Consider the following 26431-nt stretch of genomic DNA (forward strand, 5'->3'; position numbering starts at 1 on the left):
AGGCAGAATCTCCAGTTCAGACCAATAAGCCCCAAATAGAGGCTGAACCGATTGAGAATAATAATAATAATAATAATAAGCAAAAATCATCAGCAGAGGCTAAAGAGGTTGTTGTTGAAGCCCCAAAGCAGGATGTGGTTGAGGCAGGGAATGTGATGAGGGCTGAGCAGCCTGAGAAGGAGAAGGAGAAGCCACCAGATCCTTCGAAATCGAGAAAGCCGATGAATACCAAGAGGATGCTCAGTGCTGGGCTGCAGGTTGATTCTGTGTTGAAGACCAAGACTGGGAATCTCAGGGAGTTCTTCAATTTGGAGGAGAAGCTAGGGCATGGCCAGTTTGGGACCACTTTTCTGTGCACTGAGAAGAAAAGTGGGCTGAAATATGCCTGCAAATCTATTGCCAAGAGGAAGCTGTTGACTAAGGAGGATGTGGATGATGTGAGGAGAGAAATCGAGATCATGCATCACTTGGCCGGGCATCCCAATGTTGTCTCGATTAAAGGGTCTTACGAGGATGCTGTGGCAGTCCACGTCGTGATGGAGCTGTGTGCAGGTGGCGAGCTGTTCGATAGGATCGTTAAGAGAGGCCATTACTCCGAGCGCCAGGCTGCTGGGCTCACCAGGACGATCGTTGGTGTAGTCGAGTCCTGCCACTCTTTGGGCGTCATGCATAGGGACCTTAAGCCCGAGAACTTCCTCTTTGTCGGTGAGGAAGAGGACTCCCCTCTCAAAACTATTGATTTTGGATTGTCGACGTTCTTCAAACCAGGTATCCTTGTTATAATTTCAATTAGTCCTCAAATTTATGTGCTGCTCCTCTTAAATTATGTAATTTAGTTCTTCTGATAGCTCAGAATGCTTCAAGAACAGTATGGCTAGTTTTATTATATCCTGTTAGTGTTAGGCCTGAGAAGGATTTAGTATACCATAATGTCTTGTGTGTTCTGAAACATAGGGGATGTGTTCAATGATGTTGTCGGGAGTCCCTATTACGTTGCACCAGAAGTTTTGCTCAAGAATTATGGTCAAGAGGCTGATATCTGGAGTGCAGGTGTGATCGTTTACATTCTTCTTAGTGGCGTTCCTCCATTCTGGGGAGGTAAGTTGATCCTTTTGATATATAATCCTATAAAGTGCGGGTACCAGATGTTTATGCTGTTTTGTTTGTTCTATTCGAGTTTGATTCAGAAACCGAGCAAGAAATATTTGATGAGGTGTTGCATGCTGATATTGATTTCAAGTCAGAGCCGTGGCCTCATATTTCTGACAGTGCTAAAGATTTAGTGACAAAAATGCTTGTCAGAGAGCCTAACAAACGGCTAACTGGTCATGAAGTTCTGTGTGAGTTGCTGTTATTGTCTTGATTCTAAACTTCACCGTTCGAATTTTCGATATGTTTCAATGTTTAACGACGAAAAAATGCAAACTCTATCTGTGATTTTTTTTTTTCCATTTGGCAGGCCATCCTTGGGTGCAGGTTGAAGGGGTGGCTCCAGATAAGCCTCTCGATTCAGCAGTCTTAACTCGCTTAACGCAGTTTTCTGCAATGAACAAGCTCAAGAAAATGGCTCTCAGGGTAAGAATTTGTTCTGATCCGAGACTAATAGCGCTTTACAGGCTCGAACAAAGTTATGGTTTTTTGTCACCGAATCTCTACTACTTGTTCTGCAGGTTATTGCAGAGAGGCTGTCTGAAGAGGAAATCGCGGGGCTAAAAGAAATGTTCAAAATGATAGATATAGATGGGAGTGGGAACATCACATTTGAAGAACTGAAGGTGGGACTAAAGAGATTCGGTGCAGATCTGAACGAGTCTGAGATACACGATCTGATGAGGGCCGTAAGTGTTTTCTGTTACCTAAGAGAATTGAAGTTGCAAAAGTGTGTTTTGTTTGTTTACCTGGTTCCAATAATGTTTGTTTTTTCCTGGAAATTTCAGGCAGATGTGGATAACAGTGGCACAATTGACTATGGGGAGTTCATAGCTGCCATGTTGCATATCAATAAGATCACAAAAGAAGACCATTTGTTCGCTGCATTTTCGTATTTCGATAAAGATGGGAGCGGGTATATCACTGCAGATGAACTCCAAAAGGCGTGTGATGAGTTCGGGATAAAAGATACTCGTTTGGAAGAAATGATTCAGGAAGCTGATCAAGACAATGTAAGGCCTTAGATTCACTCAGTACAAGGAAAACATTCATATCTGATCTGCTACATAGTACACTTTATACAATGTTAACTCTTTCGTGTTTTAGGATGGTCGGATTGATTACAGTGAATTTGTGTCCATGATGCAACGAGGAACTACAACCATGCGTAAGTGTCTTTTCTGCAGTGTCTGTTGCTTCAATTCTGTTTTCTACTTGATTCTGAAAATTAAAGCACACAATCTTGTGTTTGCAGGTTTATAACATCATCACAGATCGAGCCCCGAAGAATGAAGATATAACGAGACAGCTAGCTATTGCGCGATCTACTCGACTCCCCCTACAAGTCTGCAAAAAATCACAGGCGGCTAGCATGATAATACTGCACTGGTTCTTGGCGAATTTCGTAATCTGTTGCAAATGGCATGATATGATGATGATCAATTTCTAGTGAAAAGGATGTTTGAGGCATTGCAGATTTGCAGGCAGTTTTGGTTTTAATGTAAATGTTAGAAACCTGTGGCTTAATTAACCAAATAACAACTGTAAATATTCTGCTTCTGCAGTGTTTTCCACAGCCAAAATAGGTGGAAAAGTTTGCAGCCAAAGTTGTACTCATACTATTCCATACTACACTTTGGTCTTTTACCTCATTCATTTTAATTTTCAATAATATTCACGGTTTTTTATATCAGGCTCACTACCCCTGATCTAGTATAAACGGACAGTATTAACTGCGAGATACGGTGTTAGAATCGGTTTTGATTACGATCCTTTTACCTAGTTTGCTTGTTGGTTTAAGTTTTAGGGGGTTCAAGATACGTGATAGTGAGTCAAATGTTCCCGAACATCTCCTTAGGGTATAGGAGTAGCCAAAAGTCTCTCTCTCAGCAATATATACGTTACTTATAGGGAAGAGGAGGGAACAGGTTTCGGTCTCGCGACATGTACGACACTCTCTTTACCTAGTCTGCTTGTTGGTTTAAGTTAGGGGGCTCAAGATACGTGATAGTAGTCAGAGATTCCCAAACATATCTTAGAGTATAGGAGTAGCCAAAAGTCCCTCTCTCAGCAATAAATGCTATATTTATAGGGATGAGGAAGGAATAAATTCCAGTTTCTCGACATGTACGGCACATGGAACCTGTGCTCGGGCTCAGGCCAAGGCCCAAAGGGGCTTGACCACGTGCCCTAATATTCCCGGGGGTAATGTATTCTACTATTGGAACTAGGTTGGTAGGTCAGTCCCGACCTGATTAGACTGGGACACGATGATTACCGGAGCACCTACATACGTTGCCATCCAGCAGAGTTCGGTAACTGAGATGGTCAGAAAGATGATCGTGGGAGGTCGGTGAAGGTCGGTCCGAACTTCACTCACATAATGGATCTGCTTCCGACCATCATTTATGCACGACTATCAGCGAATAATCTCCATCGATCAAACCCCATCAAATATTGCACAACATTTGGTTGGAAGAAATTAAGAGGTAAAAAGAAAGATTCGTAATTCCGTGTAATTACAATTTCCTTTAACTAAACAATGTAATTTTAATGAGTATCAAATTATATTATAAAAAAGAAAATTGAATTACACCCAACCAAACACCTTGTTAACGGACAACATGGCTAACATATTTTCTCAATCATTTTGAAAGAAAGCATGTAAAATAATTTTTAAAAAATCAGTATCTGTAATCTGCAACACTTGAGGGACCATGGCAGTTGAGCAATCAAATCAAGCAGGCTTTACATACACTCATGGATACTTTGCTATTCGTAGATCAAGATTCAAGAACCATAACATGCGCGGTAGGCATAATTCAACTAGTCGATTAATTTAAAATAAATTTTAAAATCAAATATATAAATTTAACCTTGTTATGAACTAAAGTAGGTAACTAAGACACATTCTACAGTTTATTTCCTTAACTAGTTAAGGATAAGAAAGATGAATGTTTTAAGCTTAAGTTCCAATTTAATTAAGATGGATAATCTAAGTATATTTACTGCTTCTGCCAAGAATTTATTACTAATTTTAAAATATTTACCAGCCAAGGGATCAAGATCCAAGGAACGTTCCATGGCACATGAAGGGTATGCAGGCCCCAACTTGCAATATATTCCATCAAATATCATACAAAAATATATATTCTAGGGTTTACATATTGTATTGTGTAGTAGACAACTTCTATTCCTTTCATGCCAATCAAAGCATAAATTGAGTGAAGTCAATGCAACCAACCATACCTCTCACTAATATTTTCCATGTGAATGCCACCTCACTTTCTCTTCTTCCTCTTCAATCTTGATTTGATTATTAATCATTCACAAATAAATATTAACCACTCCGTATTTTATAACACACAAATACATATTATCAATAGATTTTAAGTAATTACTTAAATTTGAAATATTCTCATGAAACTCTAATTGGCATGAGATCCGAGAAGCTCCATGCCTCAAGGTGGTCACTCGTTGAATATTTTGGAGGAGTGCCTACAGGCATTGTTGCAAAAATTGGTCTAGGCACCTATCTCGGCTGAGTTAACTCATCCATTTATCCATTTTGATTATACACACACGCGCACACCCACACCTATATCGACTGAATTAACTTATCCATTTTGATTATACACACACGCGCACACCCACACATATATCGGCTAAATTAACTCATCCATTTATCCATTTTGATTATACACACACGCACATAGTAACTGCACACAATGTAGTATCTGTTCGCACAAAGAGCCCCCACCTGTGACCTCTCATTTAGGAAGGCCACAGCTATACCACTCGACCACAAGGCAATTACGTTAATTATCAAAACATTGGGATGGATTTGTAAAAAACAAAAGTTTGCCGCAAGAATCGGCACCTTGTCTGACGGACGGAATATAATAATTGGAGACAGACCCACCACCTGCGCCACCGTCCACGACGGCCACCACGGGCAGGACCGACCAAACCGTATCTGTATCTATACATATTATATTGCGCACAATTCCACACACAAAACGACAGTTACCCAGCAGCAATATAGTATATTAATTATATACCAACAAAACTCTGAGAAACATGCATTCACAAGCTAAAAGGATGCACAAATAGATGCCAGAAAAAAACAAGGCAAACCAGTAACCAGTAACCACCACCATGAAATAACAAGAAAAATTTTGGGTTTTTTTTTTTGGTTTTGGGGTATATTTTTGCACACCAAAAAGTAGGCCAAGATGAGGGCTTAAATACAAATCAAAAGAATTGAATAGTAATTACAGTTGTTATTATGACAAAACAGAGAGAGCAAAATGGCCTTTTTCAGATCTCCCGAGGATTGTACTGCTTCAACAACGCGTTTAATTTCTTGACGATCTGATAATAGAACAGCTCTATATACTCGCCATTTGCAGTATCCTCGCGTTCCAGATCTCTAACTTTCAGAGTTTTCGGGGTGGCAGAATTTCAATGGCAGCCAGCAAAACCGAGAGTCCCGAACATGGTACAGGCTACTTCCATTAGCTTCCCTGGAAACAGAAAGATGTCAAGTCAGCCAACCGAAGAAAAATCTCCACAGCAGAATCAAGCTAACAACAGCTAAGAATTGTAATGTTATGAGATGGATTCTCGTAACAATTAGTGTGACTTTACACCAAATGATTAGTATTATGGACCATTTTAGCATGTAAAAGGCGAGGGAGGGGATGACAAATCTTTACAGCTGCCGCTTTTGAACAACAGAAGAAAGGAATAGGAAGTCAATAGACAGGCAAGAAGTTAGGAATCAATAATTGTGGGGTGGCTCACAAGCCCCAGCTGGGCTGTGCTGGAAATTTTACCCGCTTGATTCTCACAACTCAGTGAATAACACATAAGAACCCCACCATCTGACCCTCCCGTGTGCTAGCTTCTTTTTGCTAAAGTCCCCGGGGAAAAATCAAACCTAAAAATGTTTTCTTTAATCAAAATATACACACACCGACAGTTCTTGACCTACCATCACTGTATGGCAATTGCTAGAACTATTTTTTTTTTTTTTGAAAGCTCAATGATTTGCACACCTACGCTTGGTCTAACCTTTTCTCTTATTTAATCATAAAATGAAAGCAACATATTAATCAGAGTGACAACGACAATTGCCCAAATTTGCACTACAAGAAACTCGCAAAGCTAATAGAACTAGGAAACATGGAGAACCTACACCTAAAACCATGACGTGCCAACCAGACTTATTAAATCCATATACAAAAGTTAGATACATAACTTCGCTGCAGAGCAAGATAGTCCATCAGAAAAAGCTAAGAAAACTGCAAGTGCCACCTGCAAGCTTAATCAAATATTCCCTTTGATGCAACACCACCCACAGCAAACAAACCTCTACGAAACCACTAATTTCAACCCATTTCTATGTTAACATGAGATAAAGAAAGCGTTTTTCTGATATAATCCCTATTTGCAGCCACACTAACCTTAAAAACCACAGCTAACATACATATGCATACACATTAAACTCATTTTGATCGAAAGTTGAGGCAATTGCATATAAAGTCTTCATTTTTAACAAGCAAGTAATCTTGTAATAATTCAAGAAATCAATACAAACAAGATAGCAATCCTTCCCGGGATAACCTCAGCCAAGTTGGTAAGGTCTTTGACTTCATAACAATAAGGCTATGAGTTCAATTCCTAACAAGAGGAGCCTATTGGCTTTCATGATTTGAGCCACTAGGCAACCTAGGCTGGTTTAACTCTATGTGATCCAATGTTGACTAGGATCACGAAACAGACTTTCTGGGCAACCTAAATTGGTTTAACTCGTTGTGATCCTATGTTGACTAGGATCACAAAACAGACTTTCTGGGTTTAAACAGGTCAACTATGGACAACATAAACTGTTTTACCCAGTGTTCCCTTATCGGCTAGAGTCATGAGGCGGGATTACCAAGTACACACTCGGATAGTGATTGTAGCAATACTTCCATAGCTAATTCACCAAGAAATGTAAAGAAAAGGGCATACCTCTTCTTTGCTTTGAGACAACCTTAGCAACAGGGGCAGCTTTAGGAGCCGCCGGCTTACTCTCCTCCGGCGGGAACAGAACGCCGTCAATCCCCTGTACAGAAATCCTGCCGTCGGTATAAATATCCGGGTCGAACAGATACGCCGACCCTTCTCCATGCCCGAATTTCACCGACCCGTCGGCCTCCTCCGCCGCAACTTTATGGGGCAACCGCAATGTATCATATCTGATTTTACCGAACCTCCTAACCGCATTGTACATACTCTCCTCCGTTTGGTACTCCGGTATGAGATGATAATACATTATCTGCTCCGGCGCGCCCGGCTCGCTCAGCTGATCGGTGGTGAGCTTAGCCATGGCTTCATCGTTGGGGGCTAAAACGGTCAAAACGTAGCCTTCGGAAACTAATCGCCCCATTTCCGTAGCCAAAGACGTTAGGTTTACGAGAATATCGGCGAGTTCGTTGTAACCGCCGTAATGCAGGAGGGTTTGGATGAAATCTTTGACCTGACTCTCGCCGTCGAAGTGGTGGTGGTGGCCGCCGGGCCCCGGCGCCGGCGCCGGCGCTATAGATGGCCCCGGGGCCATTGCGTCGTAGATTGGTAGCGCCGGGGGAGCGCCGGCGGGGACGGGATTCGCCGGTTTTTTTAGCCGGTGAGTCCTGGGGTCCACCTCCGGAGCTCCGGTGGGGAGCACGGCGGCGATTGATCTCAAACTCCGGCGAGTATTGAAATCCTGCTGGACCGATTTCGGAATCAACACGCGCTCTATCCCGTGAATTACGCCGTCCGGCCGGACCACATCGTCGACTCTGAACACCTTCGCCGCGCTCACCTCCCTCTTAGACACGACGAGATTCTCCTCGCCGGCGTCGCGGCACAGAGTGAGGTGATTCTCTATAGATTCCTCCGGCCAGCGCTTGGACTCGATTCGAGTGGGAATGATGTGAAACAGAATCAGATTCTGGAGAGACCGGAGATTCCCCGGCTCAAGCAAGAATCTTTTAAACTCCGGGTCCAAATCTCGCTCCAAGGCCTCATTTTTCGGCGCAAAAATCGTGATATTGTGGCGGGAAACAGCTTCCTCGAGAGTCTGCAACAAAAGCGCCTTCTCCACGAGCTCAGACAGCTCGGTATAATGCGAATCCAGAAGCGCCACTAAAACCGAATTAGAATTGATCTGAGCAGATGAAGAAGGTACAGTATGTTTTTCTTGCAATGCAGCGCCGGTCACGGCGAGAAACGAGAACACGGCGACGGAAAATAGGAGCTTGAAGAGGCCATAGACCCTAGAATCCATGGCCGCTTGCATATTGAACAAGATTTCCACTTTCCCTCTCTTTTTTTTCTCTGTCTCTCTCTCTAGAATGTGGGATGCTTGCGTAGGGAAGTGCGGAGGCGCTTTGGGTTTTTGGCGTGTATAGTGGGAGTGGAACGTAGGGCTGTGTATAAACGTAAGGTTGGTTGTCTGGTGGAGAATATTAAAGACGCCATTTTTCTTTCTTTCTTTATATGGAGTAATTCTGTAATTGTCATGATGCCATGTGAAGACTTTACCATGGTGAAACAATAAAGACATGATGAATACATGGAGCTCCCACCCAAAGTGTATAAACCCGGTTAAAATGTTGACATTACAACTATTCATTGTATGTTTAATTACATTATATATTGTCCCATAATGGTGAGTAAGTAGATGGATCATTATTATCCTTAAAAAAAAAAAGTCACGAGTTATATTTTTTCACTTGATTACTTTATTACTGATGAATACCTTCAAATAGGGTATCCAGTTGGAGCGCTTCTCGGTACTCGAAGCCCATAGCTCGACTGCTCTGACCCATAGACAAACCGATCGAGACCGATAACCCGTCAGCCTACCTAGTGTTGGCAAATTGCCTATGATGTCCGATGGGGTGCGACACTCATAGCAGTTAAACTAGGATCTTTGAAGATCTCTTCAATATTTAGTGCAAAATTTTCATTTTTCAGTATTAGGAAAGAAATATGGCAAGTTTGGGGAGTTTTGATAGATTTCCTAATTTCTTCATTCTTTCATTTTCAAATCACATTAATCTTGTATAAATACCTCTAAGGTAACATTGTAAGGGATTATGATTTTAATACAAATGCAATTACTTTGCCTCATTATTTTCCTCCATACTTTTGATTATTTTTTTCTTGTTTTACAGTTTGTTGGCCCGCCGTTCAGGTACCTTGTAATCATAAAACCAACTCACTACTCTTAATGAGATTAGCCATTTACTTTGAAAATATAAGCGATGATAGGATTTTAAGGCAAATTAATTGGTCTAATAATCTAAACAATAAATTCATGATATCATACTTAAGGAATAAGTATTATTGATAACTTGATTGATCAAAGATGGTCAATAAAATTAGTAGTTAGATGAGTTTGCACCAAATAGACAAGGCTAAGTTAACTTATGTATGATACACAACTATACTAGGCTATTATAGCCGCTCTACAATCCAGCTGCATCACTTGACAGATTTGTCATGACGTTTACTCAACCACTTGTATCCTCAAACCAAAGTAGTAAACATTAAAATTGGTTGTTACGAATCATCATAGCACCAATCAAATTATTTGGTGGCTTTTATCTCTAAATTATAAGTATTTAAGGTCCAAATATTTGTACTTTACCTAATATCCAACACCAAATTAAATTAAATTCAATGACGCGAAATTTAGTTGATAGAACTCTTTACTCTTGTAAGGTACGAAGTACACAAAAATAACAAAAGAAAAAAAAAATAAAAATGTTTGTTTGGAGTTTGACTGAGAGTTTATGAGAGTGACAAAGTCAAGTTTCAGACAGGCTGTACGTGGGACAACACAGCGGCGAGTGGCGATCTGAGACCAGAAGGTGGAGGGAAGCCGCGCCGTCTTCGGCTCCCAGACGGCTGTCGGTAGAGCCGAGAAGACGGCTTAAAGGAAAAACGTGGGAAGCCGGGATGTGGGTGTCGGTGTGGGACTAGAAGCCAAGCCACGCCGTGAAGCCACGAGTGTTTTCCAAGCAGAACCAAAAGCCCAGTCTCGTTGTCGGGTAGCGTGAGGCGCGTGAATGGCAGTGCTTTTGGGGTTACCGTACCAACAGGTTTCATTGAAGGGACAGCTTGCCACATGAAAAATTGTCCTTAAAATCTTTTGCAAGGTGAATCAATGAATGGACGGATTTGCCCCTTTCCCTACCGTCGGTGGAGGGTGAAATGGACCATCTGATTTAATTTAGGGCATTTATTATTATCTGCAAATCTTTATTTAGTGGCCCACTATTTGTACTATGTTCTTTCCAGTACATCTACTCTTTGTCCTTATGTAGGACATTACCCTAAAATATCTTTATTTTCATAGTGAATAATTCTCAAAGATTACAAAAAACACCCTGCTTACATTGCACATGATTCATACCAAAAGCTACACCTACCCTTTCCTTAATAATTTATTTCAATAAGGTGATCAAGATGGGCCAAAACATACGAGTTAAATAGTTAATCAATAATCAGAAACCATCTTAATAATTAAACAGGTTATGATCGAAATGTTTTTTGTATATGAAGAACCGAGCTTTGCGAGTTGTGAGTTGACCGACAACCTAATGTTTTTTTTCTTCCTCATTTTAGAAAAAGAGAAATAATGAGAAGGAAAATTAAGAATAATAAATAGCATAAAATTTGGGTTGTTTCATTATGTTAATTTTATTTATCACTGGAGCAGTCAAATGGCTGGTTAACACCATTGAAAAAAGTATAAAGACTAGTCACCAAAAAAATAAAGTTTATTATGTTCTGTATGCGTGTAAAAGCTTAACATTTTAAAGGTATTATAATCCTATTTATACAGGAAATAAGAGGCTACAAATAGGTAACCATAATCTACCATAAATGCATTTGATTTACTTTCTTTATGGCTCCCGGATTTTCCTCCGAACCTTTCTTTTCTTCCTCAATGAAATCCTTTCCAAATCTCTTTCAAATATGGAATGTGTTCTAACCCTCGCCCTAGTCGACCTTGGAGTCGGCTTATTCTTCCATTAGCGGCTAGCCCCTCCAGTTACCCCTGCCATACTACTAGGTGTGACTCCTCCCTCCACTTGATTTTATTCTCAACTCTTACACGAGTCTGTCTTCTTGGTACTATGCTCAAGTTTAGGCCCTCACTCACTCAGCCACTTGGCTGACTATCTGCACCTTTTGTTCGACCTCGACTGACTATCTCGGTCTTCTTACTGACTGCCTATGGGTTCTACGCAACCTCCCAACAAGCTGCATGAACGTCTCAATTGGCTGCCAGGCTAATTAGACTTCTCAAACGGCTATCCGTTTGCCTATCTTACTCAAGCATCCTTCTTTCTGACAGGTTAGTCTCATCGTTCTGCTTGCCTAAAGAGTCATCAGCGCTCCCTCCAGCTGTCAGTCGGCCAACTAATGCCTTCTTGTCCAACTGGTCAACGCTCGTTTGACTTGTCGTACCTCTTCTGCACTCAGTCCGGCCACCAACTCCGTCCATCTCTTTTATATGCCTGATTGGGTGTACCCTTATCCCATCACATTAAAATTAGGAGTCTTGTATAATAATTTAATTTTGATCTTCATAATTTTTGTTTTAAGATGCAATCTAAATGTAATAAAGTAAAATGAGAAAGACAAAAACAATAATACAAGGACAAGAACATAGGTGAAGAGAGATTTTTTTTAAAAAAATATTTAGATTTCGCTATAATGACACATAGAGATCCCTATTTATAAAGGTGAGAAGTGCAATTCAAAAAGATTTTTGAAAGATAAATATAGAAGTGTATTGTATCTAAAAAAATCTCTATAAATGAGGTAATTGAGTTCAAATCCATATGGACTTCAAGTTATTGGATTTTATGACAAAAATAAAAATGTAATAAATTTTTTCCAAATATATATAATACATAAAAATTTAACAAAGAAAAAGATATAATTCAAAATTTAATTTAAAAGTGACATTTTTTGTGCATATTTAAATACAAAACTATTCACCAAAATTCCGATGTCAATTCCTTATAAATTTTTACTTTCAAATACAATTCACCAAAAACCAAAGGTCCTTGATAAAATTTTGTATCAGTTTATAATAAATGTTAATACCTAATATTCATTACTTAATTATGAATTAATAAAATATAAGTATAAATTAATTAAATAAAATCACGATGTTGGTGCTTGTGGAATTATGCCCCTTTATTTATTCCATCTCTACCGCTACCCAAAAGGCATCTTGTTCTCATTAGCATAAAGGAAGAAATAAGATTGCATAGTATACAATATATATATCAGGGGATATTCTATATAATGGAAAAGAGATGAGGAATGAGGATAGAGAATTGCTATATCAAGACCACATTAGGTGACCAAGATATATGCTGGATTTGTAATCTCTAAATAGGCTTTAGTGGGTCTTAGGGTATCTAATAACTATTAGTTTTATGCGTTTTCGTATGACAATTTCACACGTTTTAAGTGTATTGTATTTTTTATACATCATTTCTAGAAGTGTTAACGTGAGTTGATACTCGTGGACGGACCCTAACAGATTCATAGTAGTGCGGGTTAGATTAAAAATTCTTAGTGTTATATCAGCCCTAATATAACAAATCCTAATATGTTAGTGTGATATGATAATATTCATTATTGAACCATACTTTCATGTGATGATATATCTTTACGGTAGGAAGAATCGTAAAATTTTTAATAGATTCTAACGTGTTAGCTTAGTATTATGTTGAGCACTTTCGTTATTGCATGAGAGTTCTCTTTCAAATTTTCAACCCAAGTTTATATAAATTTCAATCCACAAACATAAATTAAAATTCCCATTACCAAAAAAAAAAAAAAAGAAGAATATGTTAAGATAGGAATTTTTCTTGGACTGGGAATTATTATATTTTGCATAGTCACAATTGAGATAAATCCGTCCTCTGAGAGGGACTTCTCCAGAATCCGGCACCGGAAAACTTGTTCCACATTTCCCTTTCCAACTCCACCGCATCTTCGTCCGGCGGCTCCACGGCGGCGTCGTCCACGGTATGGCGGTGCATGCGCATCAGCGAATCATCCCAGACCGGAAAACCCCCATTCTTCGCCAGCCTGCGCCGGCGCTTCCTCAGAGCCTTCCGGCACAGCTCCGACGGGACCTTGTAAACGGCCTGGACCAGAATCTCCACCACAACGCAGGGGATGCAGCACCACACCGCCGCGCACTCCGCCGTCGTCCCTCCGACCACCTCCGCCACCCGCTCCCTTCTCCGGCGCCGCCGCCCGCACGAATAGTCGTCCTGCTCCGCCAGCAACGGCCGCCCCCGCTGCTTCTCCATCGGTCTTTTATTGAGGCGGCGCTAAAATTGAGCGTCGATTACGGCAATACGGCGATCATGGAAATTAATCTCGATTGTTTAATTAATACGGAGGATACATTTTTTTTTTTTTGGTTTAATCTAAAATAAATTTGGAACGATAGGATAGATGTTCGATCCAACAACGAAAGGAGGATCGAATTGAAAGCAAATGTTTTGTTTATGATAAATGGGAAATGATAGAAATTGGGGCGGCGGCCGGCGATAAGGAGGAGGAAATGGTCATCCTCTCTGGCCGTGGAAGAGAAGCACGGCAAATATTTTGAGTCACAAAGCTAAGCTTATAATGGACAAAACTCCGAAAGAGTAGGAGACACTCCAATATATATCATCCATGTTTTTTTTTTTTTTTTTTGAGAAAATTTAATTTTTAATTCTAAGTTATATGATAATTGTAGAATTTACGCATAAGCATCGGTTATGCTCACTTTCTGTTAGTAAGTTATTATTGGTGTACACTTTTCGTCCATTAGTTATACTAAAATTGTAAATTCCGTCTAAAACATTAGTAAATGGACGAAAAATGCAACGTCAATGATAACTTATGAACGTAAAGTGAGTATGACCCACATTTATAGACGAATTTTACAATTATCTTATAATTTAAAGATGAAAAATGTAATTTTTTTTCCTTCTGATCTCCTTATATGTATGCCTTTCGACCACTTCGATGACATGATAATTACTCATTAATGTTCACTACTTATGATATTAAGATTGTTCAATAGTCACGACATATAATTGTTGTTAACTTGATTACGTTGCCAAGACTTTATAACATGCGGGCAACGGTCTCTTTTGCTTGCTTAGTCTCAGACTCATGTCAAGTTGAGGATTAAATACGTTACCCATGCTTCATTTTGGGTCATGACGTACAGAAGCCTAAAGTTCTTATTTTTTGCGTCAAATAATTATCACTAGCCAAACACCTTGTACTTAGATGACATGTAGTGACTCTCCTATATAGAAGGTCATGAGATCTTTCGTCAAGTTGATCTTTCTTTTCCATTGACCATAATGAGTATTTTTCTTTAACTTTATTTTTCTTGAATACCCAAATACAAGGAAAATCTAGAAAATGACTTCCGTAAGTCATTTGAATACCCACCTTAAACCTAAATGTTTATAAATTGACTGTTTGACATGTAATAATGATAATGGTATAATTTTAAGAGATCGTGACCAATCTAATCAACTTTTTCCTCTTTTAAATCAATAATTTACACTTACCTATACCAACCCATGATTTCTTATCTTTTGATCCTAACATCGTCTATCCTAGCTTTAAACGTTACTTCCACATAATTTCCTCAACTTTGACTTATCATCACTCCACTACTCTCATCAACAACCAAATCACAACGTTAAATCATGCACCCATCTTTAATGAATTAAGAATGACCTAGACAACTATTGTGAGATGTTTACCATTGACCTACACCCAAACCATACATTCTAATCTTTTGCCAACTAAGGTTACAAAACGAATTTTACTCAAAGCGTACCCGTAAGTAGCAGTTATGCGTCTTCTTGTAAATCAAATAATTAAGAATGACAACCTCTCAAATTGATGAGGACTCCTTGTGCGCAGTAAGCAAAAATTTAGCCTCTGTGTTCAGCTCAATTGTCATGATTTATATCCTCGCACATGCTTTGTCTGGTCGGGACATGGGACCCTCGGGAAGAAAATTATTAAGAATGATCTATCAATTCTTAGCTAAGTTATTCATGTCGTTACAAAAACGAATAACCAACACCCAAACACATGTCTCATTCCCAAACTTGTACGCTTCACCAAACAATGCAACAAACTCCAGCTCTCCATTTTTGACAGGTTTAAAATATCCACAATTCTTCCTCTCCCCCTTTTGCCCTTCACCATCATTACTAGATGCAGTAATCCGAGGACATTAACGACATTTCGCAAGAAAAGAAACGAGAGGAGCGTAGACATGCATTGACTATATATATATATATATGTATAAATACATGAGCAAATAGCAGATTCTGATATGCCAGATGCATTCTTAGTAATGGCATTTGGCAAATTCTAAAGAGAAAACGCAAAAAAATAAAAAATAAAAGTAGGGTTTCTTGAATCTTCTGTCGGGTCATCAGACAAAAGTATTCGATCTCCCGTTTGTTTCACGAGATTCCTCGGTTTCTCCGAATGCATCTTCTCTCTTTGTTCTACTTCATCTTTAACGCTTCTTTTAAACCAGCCATTATCCTTTGATCTTTCTTGAAAGAAGCATAAAAACAAAGAACAAAAAACAATGGAGAATTCTTTGAGCGCAGGTTGCATGGCGGTTTTTGCAGTGTCGGGAAGCGTCGTTCTTCTTGCCCTCAAAGTCCACAAACACCTCATGTCTGATTTCATGAGGAAGATCGAATTCGAATTCGGTAATTTCATTGTTTTCCTTTTATATATATCTTTGCGTTGTCACTAACCCACAGTTGATCTCTTCTGGAGACGACGTGGGGTCATATCAAACTTAAGATTGTTGTTTGGAGCCCATCAACCTCTTTTGGAGGTGATGTGGGGTGACCCGCAGTTGATCTCTTGTGGAAATGATGTGGAATCATATCAAACTCGAGATGTGGTGTTTGAAGCCCATCAACCTCTTGTGGAGGTGATGTGGGGTCGTTGAGATGTGCTGTTTGGAGCTCATCAACGCATATACTGTATATATAAACATAAATGTGCAGTCCAACTATCATTTTGAACTGTTAGTTGAGACGGAACAGATCCTTCAATTATGTTGGTTGATCTTGTAGGGTTGGAGAAAGGGCAGGGGAAGAAGAAGGTGAGGTTTGCAGATGAAGTGGGGGAGCTGCCATCGGAAAACAATTCCGTCGCCGGAGATCAGCACCACCACCACCATAACCACAAGAAGTACGTGGTGGTGTCGCCGTCGGTCGGCCGCCGGACACGAGGGGTTGACGATGAGAGGTTCGAGTCAATGCCTGAAAATTGGCAAGCTCTTTATAAAGGGATTATACAATCCAGGGGACTCAAAGGGCACATGTGACTTTTCACTCTCATCCAATGGTGGCTGTAGGTGCTTAATTGACTAATGACTGGTCTTTCTAGTCTAATTTAATTTAATTATGACTCTAGTTTAAGGGTCAATTTTGGTACATCTACTAGTCATCTACATTTTAGTATATGGTATAGTTGCGGGTGATCGAGTTACACTCCCCTTGTATAATGTATTATTATATGTACAAAACATAATCTTTTTAAGTTCTTAATTTTGTGTGAAAAAAATACTATTGCACGAAACTCTAAAAAGAAAATTCATATCTTTTGGAGTTATATAAATAAACTAGTACTGCATTTTTTCATTATTTTTAGTGACGAGAAAAATTCACAGTCATTACTCGAATGTGTGTACTAGGTAAAATTCACCTTTGTGACCCTAGTCAGTAAAGAATCACAAAGAAGTAAATTAGTCTAGGCTGTTCAGTTCATAATTGACACCTCCAAACCCAGAAGGCTAATAAGCCTCTTTCAGTGAGAGTCAAACTTAGAACTTTATGATTACCATTTACCAAGCTAATAGTCTAGCTAACTTGGCTGAAGTTGCTCCCATAGTATCTATTTTTCTATGAGTTAGTCTTGTTAGATGTAAATATTTTTTAATGAAAATATAATACTTATAGTCATGGATTTCGATTGTATTTCTATATACAAAATTTATTTATCTAGGAAAATAAAAAAGAAAAAAAGAACAGTTAAGATTCCGTCTTATTCTGAGGGAGGAAATACAAGAAAAGTGATACTCCGTATTTGAGATGAGATTACAGTCTAGAAGAAGCAGGTTGAACTGTCCTCCTTTGCTGCTGCAGCTCCATCCAGCCATGTCTGGTGCACATACATGCTTTTGAGACCTTGTGCAACACTCACATCCTGGAGACACATGAATCAAAATAATGCAAATTCTCGAAATAAAATAAGATGCAATAATGTTTTGTTAGGATCTGTCAAGTGTTACGGTTTAAAGACGCTACCTTTGAACTTAGTAGAACAGTGGTCAAGCGACATTGTTGTTCTTCACCTACAAGAATCGTATTGCATCAGAAATCAGATGTGGAAAACGAAAAGCAAAATACCATCTTGTATGTTAGGCAAAGAAAACGTACCAGAGAGCTCCCACCTCTTGAACCTCACTAACCACGAGTCTGAACCAACCTGCACAGGTATAACTTGATCCACCCAAATGCGGAACTGTTTCCCTTGCTTGTCTCCATAACACGTTCTTAATGAACTTATACAGTCCTGAAGAGATTTCTCAACGCCTGATGGGTGGATAAAAGCGCCAGATGGACACTGCAACACTTAACAATCAGATTATCTAAATAATAGCGGAATTCTAAGTAAATGAAGTCGTCAATTGAACAAATGAATTAGCATAGATGATGAAGTTCAGACAGTAGATAGAGGTTAAAGAACGTACACAGAAATCTTTCATCTTTGCCAGGTTAGCCTCCGAGTTCTCAATTTCTCCGCGCCTCCATTTCTCAAAAAACAAAAATAATTTCACGACTTCATAAGCAGGATCAACGCTCTCCTTAGAATCTAGCAAGTCTGTGACATCTCTCGGAGACGTACTAGGACCAAGGTTGAAATGGCCAATGGCTTGGATGATGCCTGCTGCACATCTCTCTGTTGCGTGAATTATTTTCGGATTGCCTTTGGCATTTGCAGCATGCCATTGTAACAATTCCTCCTGAGCATTAGCAACCTGCCAATGAAAAACCATGAACTTTATAGTCAAATTACAGTTTAAAGGAGGGCAACCCCAGCCAAACTAGTCAGGCTGTTGACTTGGTAATCACAAGGTTACAAGTTCGACTCCTAGCAGGAGTGGCCTATTGGCCTTCTTGGTTTAAGCCGGTCAGCTATGGGCAACCACCCAGTGCACACCCTAGGTAAAAGAATAGTCATGATTGCGCATAGTATAATTAAAGACAAAACCACATAGTGCTATGAAGAGAAGGAGAAACACCCACCATCACACCATGAACATCTGGAATGCTAAACAATTCAGCATCATTTCCAGAATCACCACAGGCAAGGGTGTTTACAGGCAATTTATCCTCACTTTTCAATTTCTTGAGCAAATATGCAAGAGCCTGACCTTTGCCGGCACCTTGTGGCAAAATATCCAAGTCCATCCCCCCACTATAAATTATTTTGACATCCAGCTGATGATCATAAAGCAGTGATATACATTAGAACAGTAAATAAGAGTAGCTTCTGATAATGACATAGACATAGAAAGGTTTTGCATTTGATGCAGCAAGAATAAAAAGAAACATACTAATCACATCAGTATATGATCACAATGCTGTGAAACTCAACAAAAGAACCGAAGTAAAAGCTTATCGTACCCCACGTTCAGCTAAACGAGTAGAAAGAGCTTTTGTTACTTCTTCAGCCTTGTCCTTCTGGACATAAAAGCTAACCTTGTGTGGACGTTGCTCAGTTTCTGACTGCAGCCAAACAAAAAGACCAGTTCCATAAAATAAATCAAACGCCAAGGAATCCATGTTTTAGTTTATGTTAAATATCTCATTTTCCAAATCACTTTTGAGTTTGGCCAAACAAAATAACAAGTTGACCATGGCTTGTTTAACTAGAGAAATGAATAATCAAATGTCAACATATTACTGTACCTGGAGTTTCAATTCAGAGAATTTGCTAGTCTCCTCGGTTACTATGTTTCGGTTCCATTTATGGTTCAAACATTCTTCCCAACCATTGTCTGGCACCATTGCGTTACCATATGTTATTTCAGTACCCACAGACATAATGGTAATGTCGGGGGTTAGCATCGGCTTTTCTTTCCTCAACTCTTTGTAAAGTGTAGGTGATCTCCCAGTTGAGAACACCAGCAAAGAGTTATTGCGGTAATTGGCTTCCCACAAGGCATTAAACCTGAGCAGAGAAAGGTTCTCGGGATCATGATGATCAACCTGCAAAGCATAATAACAATTATGTTACGAAGCACCATGCTGAGAATAGGAAACATGTAAAACAAAACAAAACAAAACAAAGAAAAGAATAAAGCACCCACCATTGTGTGATCAAGATCAGAAACTATCATGAGACGAGCAGCACTGGTTAGGCGATCCATGGTTTCTGTAATGTTATTTTCACTCTGCAAAAAAGGTAAAAATGCCAATTGCTTAAGATATTACAGCCAATGATCTGTTGAATCAGTTTATCTGAAACTATTCGAATTTTGTACCAACAAGTACAAGTAATCAACTACGACTGGGCAGAACAGAGCAATTAAGTTTAGATTCATTTTCAGAGTTCAGAATAGGAACCAAAATGGATCTGCAATATAACTTAGACTAATAGCACAAAACCATCAGCTACGGAGCAACAAGGAGTATATGAAATGATAAGATTAGTCTAAAACAACAAACGCGAACTAATGTTTCCCTTCTTAGACAAACTCACCACCTTATTGGGAGAAGGAGAAGCAAACACAAACCTTTGCAAAAGCTAACAGTTCATGAAATTCCTAAAATTACTAATTCATGAAATAATATCAGTACGATTCCTTCGCTTTTCATCTCAAGTCCTAAGTGTGTTTCTTCATCCTGTGATGTTTCCTGTGGTTTTTTTTTGTTAACATATGTTATCAGAAATCCAAAATTTATTACCAAAGTTATAAAAATAGTCAGGGAACTTGTCAGGTTACTGCAATAACTTACCAAGAAATTTAGCATTTCAACAAGAATCAAGAGTGCAGAATAAAAGAAATCGCAATTTCACAAAAATCTAAACACCCAAACACTCAATTCAACTAGAATCAAACAACGAACATCAAATCTAGATCCGATCGGTCGAGTTCAAATACTGCAATCTCACTATACACTAGACACAGACTTCAAAAAATAAAAATCCCAACTTTAACGATCATCACTTAGAGAATTGCCAAAAGAATCCCCCAAATGCTTCTTGAACACATAAAGCAAACACGGGAATCGATTGTAAAGACAGAGCGAGCGTTTAACCTGTAAAGAGAGTGAAATGGAGTGACGATGAGGTGCGTGAGCAGCGCAGCGAAAGAAGAAAGGTGGCGGAGGATTAGCGGCGAATTTAGGTAGCGTAAGAGATTGCATAGACAAATCGGAGAGAGAAAGAGATAGTTGCTATGTGGATCCAAATTCTTTGGCGCTTCTTTTGTATGGTGCGAGCCGCTCACCACCCATCACCCTGCCGGAATCGGTTAAAACTCATAAAGCTGCTTCTTTCCTATCGAATATCCTCATATCAATTAGAATAAACAATTTTAGCCCGGAAAAAGAGATTGTGAATTGGGTGAAACACGATTATTGTTTAAATTTGTTGGTTATTATACAAGAACATGGTTTATAACGTGTACATTCTAAATTTTAACTTCGTTTTAAGGGGAGTGATTAAATCAAATTCAATCAAGTTGGTTGGGTTGTTAACAATCACAAGATTACACGTTTAACTCTAGGTGAAAGCAATCAATTGGTCTTCTTAATTTGAACTGACACACTTTACCTAATACGCATACTTGAATAGTTTGATTCTCAATGTAAAAAATTAGTTGAAATAGTTATACCATGGACTTATATCCATCTTGCAAGGTAGAACCGTGTCCATTTACGTACTGAATGTTCACAATTTACATATTAAATGTTCACAATTTAAATTGTGAATATTCAGTACGTAAATTGTGAACATTCATTATATAAATTGTAAACATTTAACATATAAATTATGTATTTTAGACTTAAGTCCACGTTACAAGATGGACTCAGATCACGGAATAATTTGACAATTAGTTGGGCAGGGGCCAAGTTAGTTGTTAAATGCATAATTATACCAGAAATTGGGCTACTACTTTTGTAGTGCAGGCCGGGCCGGGCGAACCTAAAGACTAAAGAGTTAGGCCAGGCCTAACTGCCCAACTGGAAAGGCAATAAAATAACGAAATTTGTTATAATTTTTATTTCGACAAAAAAAGGAATTTGTCTCATCTTTCACAGCTAACAAGGAATAATCGCCCAAGAATCATCATGCTAATCCACTTCACCTCCGACCACTACGAGAAGGCACCACCCAACCCACTGCACCGCCCTCAACTCAGCAGCACAGATGTTATGAGAATTCAAGAATCCATTTCCCAGTACTGTTCTTTGGCGCCTGCAAATCAAAGCCTTCGAAAAGATTAAGGAAAAATTATCCCTTTCCGAATATTTTGCAGTTCAGAAGGCGTAGCTCTCTGGGTGCCTGCAAAGCGAAATCTTGGAAAAGATTAAGAAAAAAGTTTATCCCTTTGCAATCCAAGCTCGGAATGGGTACTTTGAGCTTTGGGTTTAGCAGTGTTCGTCTTTTTTCTGACTCCAAGGTTGCAGCTTTGGGTAGTTATAATTATAATTATAAACCTCGATATCAGAAAGATAAAAAATTTTGCTTGGACGCATTGAGAATTGAGCACTGTGCAAAGCAAAGAAAAAGAGGTGTTTTTTCTGAGCTGAAATCGGTGGCTAGTGCAGATAGAGTAGTGGAGAGTGATGGGGATATTGGTGTAGCAGTAGAAGAGGGTGAGAGCTATGATGCCATTGTTATAGGATCAGGAATTGGCGGTTTGGTGGCGGCGACGCAATTGGCTGTGAAAGGAGCCAAGGTTTTGGTATTGGAGAAGTATGTGATTCCAGGTGGGAGCTCTGGGTATTACCAGAGAGATGGTTACACATTTGATGTTGGATCATCTGTGATGTTTGGATTCAGTGATAAGGTTAGTTGATTCCAATCATCTCTTTTTCCTTTGTGATTGTTTAGAAATCCTAATAAATGGTTATTGCTTATGTCTCATATGTACTGAGGATGATAAGTGACTGGATTGGACAAGGATATTTTTGTAATTTTGTATATGTACATGTTTAGGATTGCATATAAATATGTTGCTGGTAATTTGGATGTTTTGGTTCTTGTTCTTGTTAGTCTCAACAATGGTGTTTGATAGTTCTCAGTGGTTTAAATGGAAACTTAACCATTGCTTCAAAGTTTCGATGTGAATGTGGATTATATAATCTATAATCTCAAAAATTTGTTTAAGCCTACCAACGGGAAAAGATAACACACAAAGCAGATAGGAGAAGAAATAGTCTATTATGTTACTCTTAATATTATAGGGAGGATGGATTTATTATTCTCAGTTGAACTGTTATCTCCTTTATAAACTACTATCAATAAAGTGATGGATGCTAGTAGTAGTTGATGATAGAAATGCAAGCCTTAGAATGATGCAGCGTTCTCTAGTCCATGATCTTGTTTGTCATGCTTTGTTGATTATACAGTTATGTTTCATATCTTATCTTTGTAGGGAAATCTAAATTTGATTACTCAAGCATTGGCAGCCGTAGGATGTAAGATAGAGGTGCTACCTGATCCAACTACTGTTCATTTCCACCTGCCCGATGATCTTTCAGTCCAAGTACACAGAGAATATAGTGACTTCGTTGCAGAGCTCGTGAATAAATTTCCACATGAAAAGGAAGGAATTCTCAAGTTCTATGGTGAATGCTGGAAGGTTTGTTTTAATTAAGGTGATTGCAGCGATCTCTCGAGTATTAAATTTATTCAGTTTTGACTGACATTGATATGTTTAATGTGTTGGGCAGATCTTCAATGCCTTGAATTCCTTGGAATTGAAATCGTTGGAGGAACCAATTTACCTTTTCGGACAGTTTTTTAAAAAGCCCCTCGAGTGCTTGACTCTTGGTAATTATTTACGAACTGATTTTTACTGTTGCAGTTTTTTTTAATGATCACAATCCCTTTATTTCCTTTCTTTTGGAATTTCTTAAATATCCTAAATCACAACCGTTTTTTTTTTGTCATGTTCCTTTTTGCTCATTACAGCTTATTATTTGCCCCAGAATGCTGGCGACATTGCTAGGATGTTCATAAAAGACGCCCAGTTGCTGTCCTTTATAGATGCAGAGGTTAGCGGTTTTGCTAACTAATTATTTATTTGAGCTTTAAATTTCACACTTGCACACTAACTGATTTCTTGAAAAATTTATTCTTCTTGTTCTTCAGTGCTTCATTGTCAGCACCGTGAATGCTTTACAAACACCAATGATCAATGCAAGCATGGTAACTAATTTTCTGTTAACTTTCCACCTACCTGTGTATTTATACTTTTCCCATTTTCTCATAGAGTTTTCTGCTGTAGGTGCTATGTGACCGACATTTTGGTGGAATCAACTATCCCGTTGGTGGAGTAGGACAAATTGCTAAGTCCTTAGCGCAGGGCTTGGTTAATCAGGGTAGTAAAATGCTATACAGGGCAAATGTAACCAATATTATCATTGACAGTGGCAAAGCTGTAAGATTGACTACATTTTTGGTCCTAAATAGCTACTTTCAGACTCTTATTATTGTTATTAGACGCAAAATTAATATGCTCGTCTTCATTCCAAATTTTACGTGTAGGTGGGAGTGAAGCTGTCGGATGGGAGGAAGTTTTATGCTAAAACCATAATATCAAATGCTACCAGATGGGATACTTTTGGTTAGTTCTCCTCGAAGCTTTGAGAATTCTATACTGTTAAATTGGGAAGAAAATTGAATGATTCTTATTCGCATACTCAGGCTCTCTAATTCTATCCATCTAATCTCCTAATTCTAATCAAAGTATCAAACAAATCAATTATAATCAATCAAAGAAAAAAGGGGTTCGGAACAAATTACACCAAATTAGTCCTATTCTTGACATGCACCATGTTAATTTTCCAATAAAGCGTTTTAATTATATATCCTTGTGAATTCTAGGGAAACTTTTGAAGGCTGAGAATCTGCCAAAGGAAGAAGAAAATTTCCAGAAGGCATATGTTAAAGCACCGTCTTTTCTTTCTATTCACTTGGGGGTTAAGGCCGAGGTCCTACCACCAGACACAGATTGCCACCATTTTATCCTTGAGGTACTACGACAATTCAGCTCGAGATTAGGATATTTAATTCTCTTTCTTTTGTTTGGTTCATTTTCTATGTTCTGTGGATTCTACAGGATGATTGGGCGAATTTAGAAAAGCCTTATGGAAGTATATTTTTGAGTATTCCAACTGTTCTTGATTCATCGTTGGCACCAGAAGGACGTCATATTCTTCATATATTTACAACTTCAAGCATAGAGGACTGGGAGGTAGTTTTACTTTATATAATTGAATCCAATACCGCAATCAAGTTTTGTTTGTCTTTTCTTTCCAATAACCGCAAGGAGTTCTTTACTCATTAGGGACTCTCACTAAAAGACTACAATGCAAAGAAGGAGCTTGTGGCTGACGGAATAATAAGCAGACTTGAAAAGACACTATTTCCAGGTCTCAAATCTTCGATTGTTTTTAAGGAGGTATGATTCATGATTTTATGCTTTGAAACAGTTTCTCAATTCTATGAGATAATTACACCCTAAATCATGACTTCCATTTGCATGATATAGAAGAAGAGAAATCAAAAATAAATTCCAAATCCATTTCATACTTTGTTTCAGCACTTCATACATTTTATGACATTAACTTTATTAAGAAAGGAAAAAGAAAAATGCCAAACCTATTAATTTCTTGTTCCCATTTTTACCCAAAAGCAGAGGGTAGTCAGACCTATTCAAACTTTCTTTTATGGTTTCTGTCACTCCTGTCAAATAGGTTTAAACTTCAAACGTTTGTCAATCTAATGTGCCCTGTATGTGTCACAGGTGGGGTCACCTAAGACACACAGACGATACCTTGCTCGCGACAGTGGAACATATGGACCAATGCCGCGCAGGACTCCAAAGGGTTTATTGGGAATGCCGTTTAACACAACTGTAAGTTACTCCTTTAATGTTTAGGCGCTTTTGTATACTGGAACACCAAAGGTTATCTCCTTGTACACTGAATGAACTGATTTGTCTGTTTCTGAGCTTCCAGGCTATAAATGGACTGTATTGTGTTGGGGATAGTTGCTTTCCTGGTCAAGGTGTCATAGCGGTGGCCTTTTCCGGAGTAATGTGTGCTCATCGTGTTGCTGCTGATTTAGGTAAACATACTAGATAAACCAATTTCCAATTTCCTCGAGTAACTACTTTCATTTGACTGCAAATTTTTATTTTTTTTAATTGGCGTAGGAATTGAGAGGAAATCCCCTGTGCTGGACAGTGCTCTTCTTCGGCTACTTGGTTGGCTAAGAACATTAGCTTGATACATCTGTATGAGTAAAAGAAACATTAAGCACGTGTATTTAGTTTCTGCAACAAATTTTACTACAGAAAGTTATCAGTCCCTTTTTTCTTGAAAGTGGCAATGAGATCCTTGAGATATGGAGTTTTAGGAAAACTACTGATGTCATCAATTAAACTTTTGCAATTTTTGTCTGCAATTAGCGGATACTTTTAGTTTTTTTTTTTTTTTTTTTTTTTAAACCAAAAAAATTCCTCATTATCTGTAACCTATATATAATAATACAAATCAGTTTTTGTCATCCCAATGGTGTTTTAGCCCTGCAGCTCCTTGTCATGCAGTGTGCTTATAGAAAACAAACAAATATGAATTGGTATACAAGGATGAATCATGAATGCAAGCGTTGATTATCGGGTGAGTTTCACTGATTTCGATGTTTAATCAAAATTTATGTGTACTTTGTAAGGAAGTACTTGGTTCCGAGTTAATTTTTCATCGTTTTCATCTCTTGATGTTTTGATGTAGAGAGGACTGACCGTATGTTTTCGACTTTTTTGTTATAATTTATCATGAACTTTATCTTCCCTTCTTCTGGTTATAGCCTTCCTTAGCTGCATGCAAAGTGTTCCAGTGAGTCG

General features: G+C 38.7%; 6 protein-coding genes across 6 annotated transcripts; 3 read left to right on the plus strand and 3 right to left on the minus strand.

Moving 5' to 3' along the window:
* Positions 1-166: 166 nt before the first annotated feature.
* LOC116006994 (calcium-dependent protein kinase 27-like) lies at positions 167-2655 on the plus strand. Its single transcript, XM_031247546.1, has 8 exons — positions 167-768; positions 955-1098; positions 1188-1340; positions 1460-1575; positions 1671-1838; positions 1938-2162; positions 2257-2317; positions 2405-2655. Exons 1-8 carry the CDS (start codon positions 222-224, stop codon positions 2410-2412), a joined length of 1422 nt encoding a protein of 473 aa, XP_031103406.1. The 5' UTR covers positions 167-221; the 3' UTR covers positions 2413-2655.
* A 2520-nt stretch (positions 2656-5175) lies between these two features.
* Positions 5176-8673, minus strand: LOC116007018 (fasciclin-like arabinogalactan protein 15). The gene is made up of 2 exons (XM_031247579.1): positions 7168-8673; positions 5176-5675 (listed from the first exon to the last, which is right to left on the minus strand). Exons 1-2 carry the CDS (start codon positions 8477-8479, stop codon positions 5614-5616), a joined length of 1374 nt encoding a protein of 457 aa, XP_031103439.1. The 5' UTR covers positions 8480-8673; the 3' UTR covers positions 5176-5613.
* Positions 8674-12975: 4302 nt separating this feature from the next.
* Positions 12976-13859, minus strand: LOC116007265. Its single transcript, XM_031247897.1, has one exon. The coding sequence runs from the start codon at positions 13533-13535 to the stop codon at positions 13116-13118; it is 420 nt and encodes a 139-aa protein (XP_031103757.1). The 5' UTR covers positions 13536-13859; the 3' UTR covers positions 12976-13115.
* Positions 13860-15586: 1727 nt separating this feature from the next.
* On the plus strand, positions 15587-16895 carry LOC116007291. Its single transcript, XM_031247932.1, has 2 exons — positions 15587-15977; positions 16353-16895. Exons 1-2 carry the CDS (start codon positions 15851-15853, stop codon positions 16604-16606), a joined length of 381 nt encoding a protein of 126 aa, XP_031103792.1. The 5' UTR covers positions 15587-15850; the 3' UTR covers positions 16607-16895.
* Positions 16896-17212: 317 nt separating this feature from the next.
* LOC116005516 (sucrose-phosphatase 1-like) lies at positions 17213-20874 on the minus strand. The gene is made up of 9 exons (XM_031245725.1): positions 20610-20874; positions 19658-19741; positions 19257-19556; positions 18972-19073; positions 18591-18785; positions 18035-18322; positions 17721-17907; positions 17589-17635; positions 17213-17487 (listed from the first exon to the last, which is right to left on the minus strand). The coding sequence occupies exons 1-9, from the start codon at positions 20715-20717 to the stop codon at positions 17386-17388; spliced, it is 1413 nt and encodes a 470-aa protein (XP_031101585.1). The 5' UTR covers positions 20718-20874; the 3' UTR covers positions 17213-17385.
* A 717-nt stretch (positions 20875-21591) lies between these two features.
* Positions 21592-26012, plus strand: LOC116007558 (prolycopene isomerase, chloroplastic). Its single transcript, XM_031248273.1, has 13 exons — positions 21592-22366; positions 22955-23161; positions 23253-23352; positions 23494-23576; positions 23674-23730; positions 23810-23962; positions 24070-24148; positions 24409-24557; positions 24644-24778; positions 24872-24985; positions 25331-25441; positions 25545-25653; positions 25742-26012. The coding sequence occupies exons 1-13, from the start codon at positions 21923-21925 to the stop codon at positions 25813-25815; spliced, it is 1815 nt and encodes a 604-aa protein (XP_031104133.1). The 5' UTR covers positions 21592-21922; the 3' UTR covers positions 25816-26012.
* Positions 26013-26431: the final 419 nt, after the last annotated feature.

The sequence above is a fragment of the Ipomoea triloba genome, chromosome 15 (assembly GCF_003576645.1).
Source record: "Ipomoea triloba cultivar NCNSP0323 chromosome 15, ASM357664v1".
Classification (NCBI taxonomy): domain Eukaryota; kingdom Viridiplantae; phylum Streptophyta; class Magnoliopsida; order Solanales; family Convolvulaceae; genus Ipomoea; species Ipomoea triloba.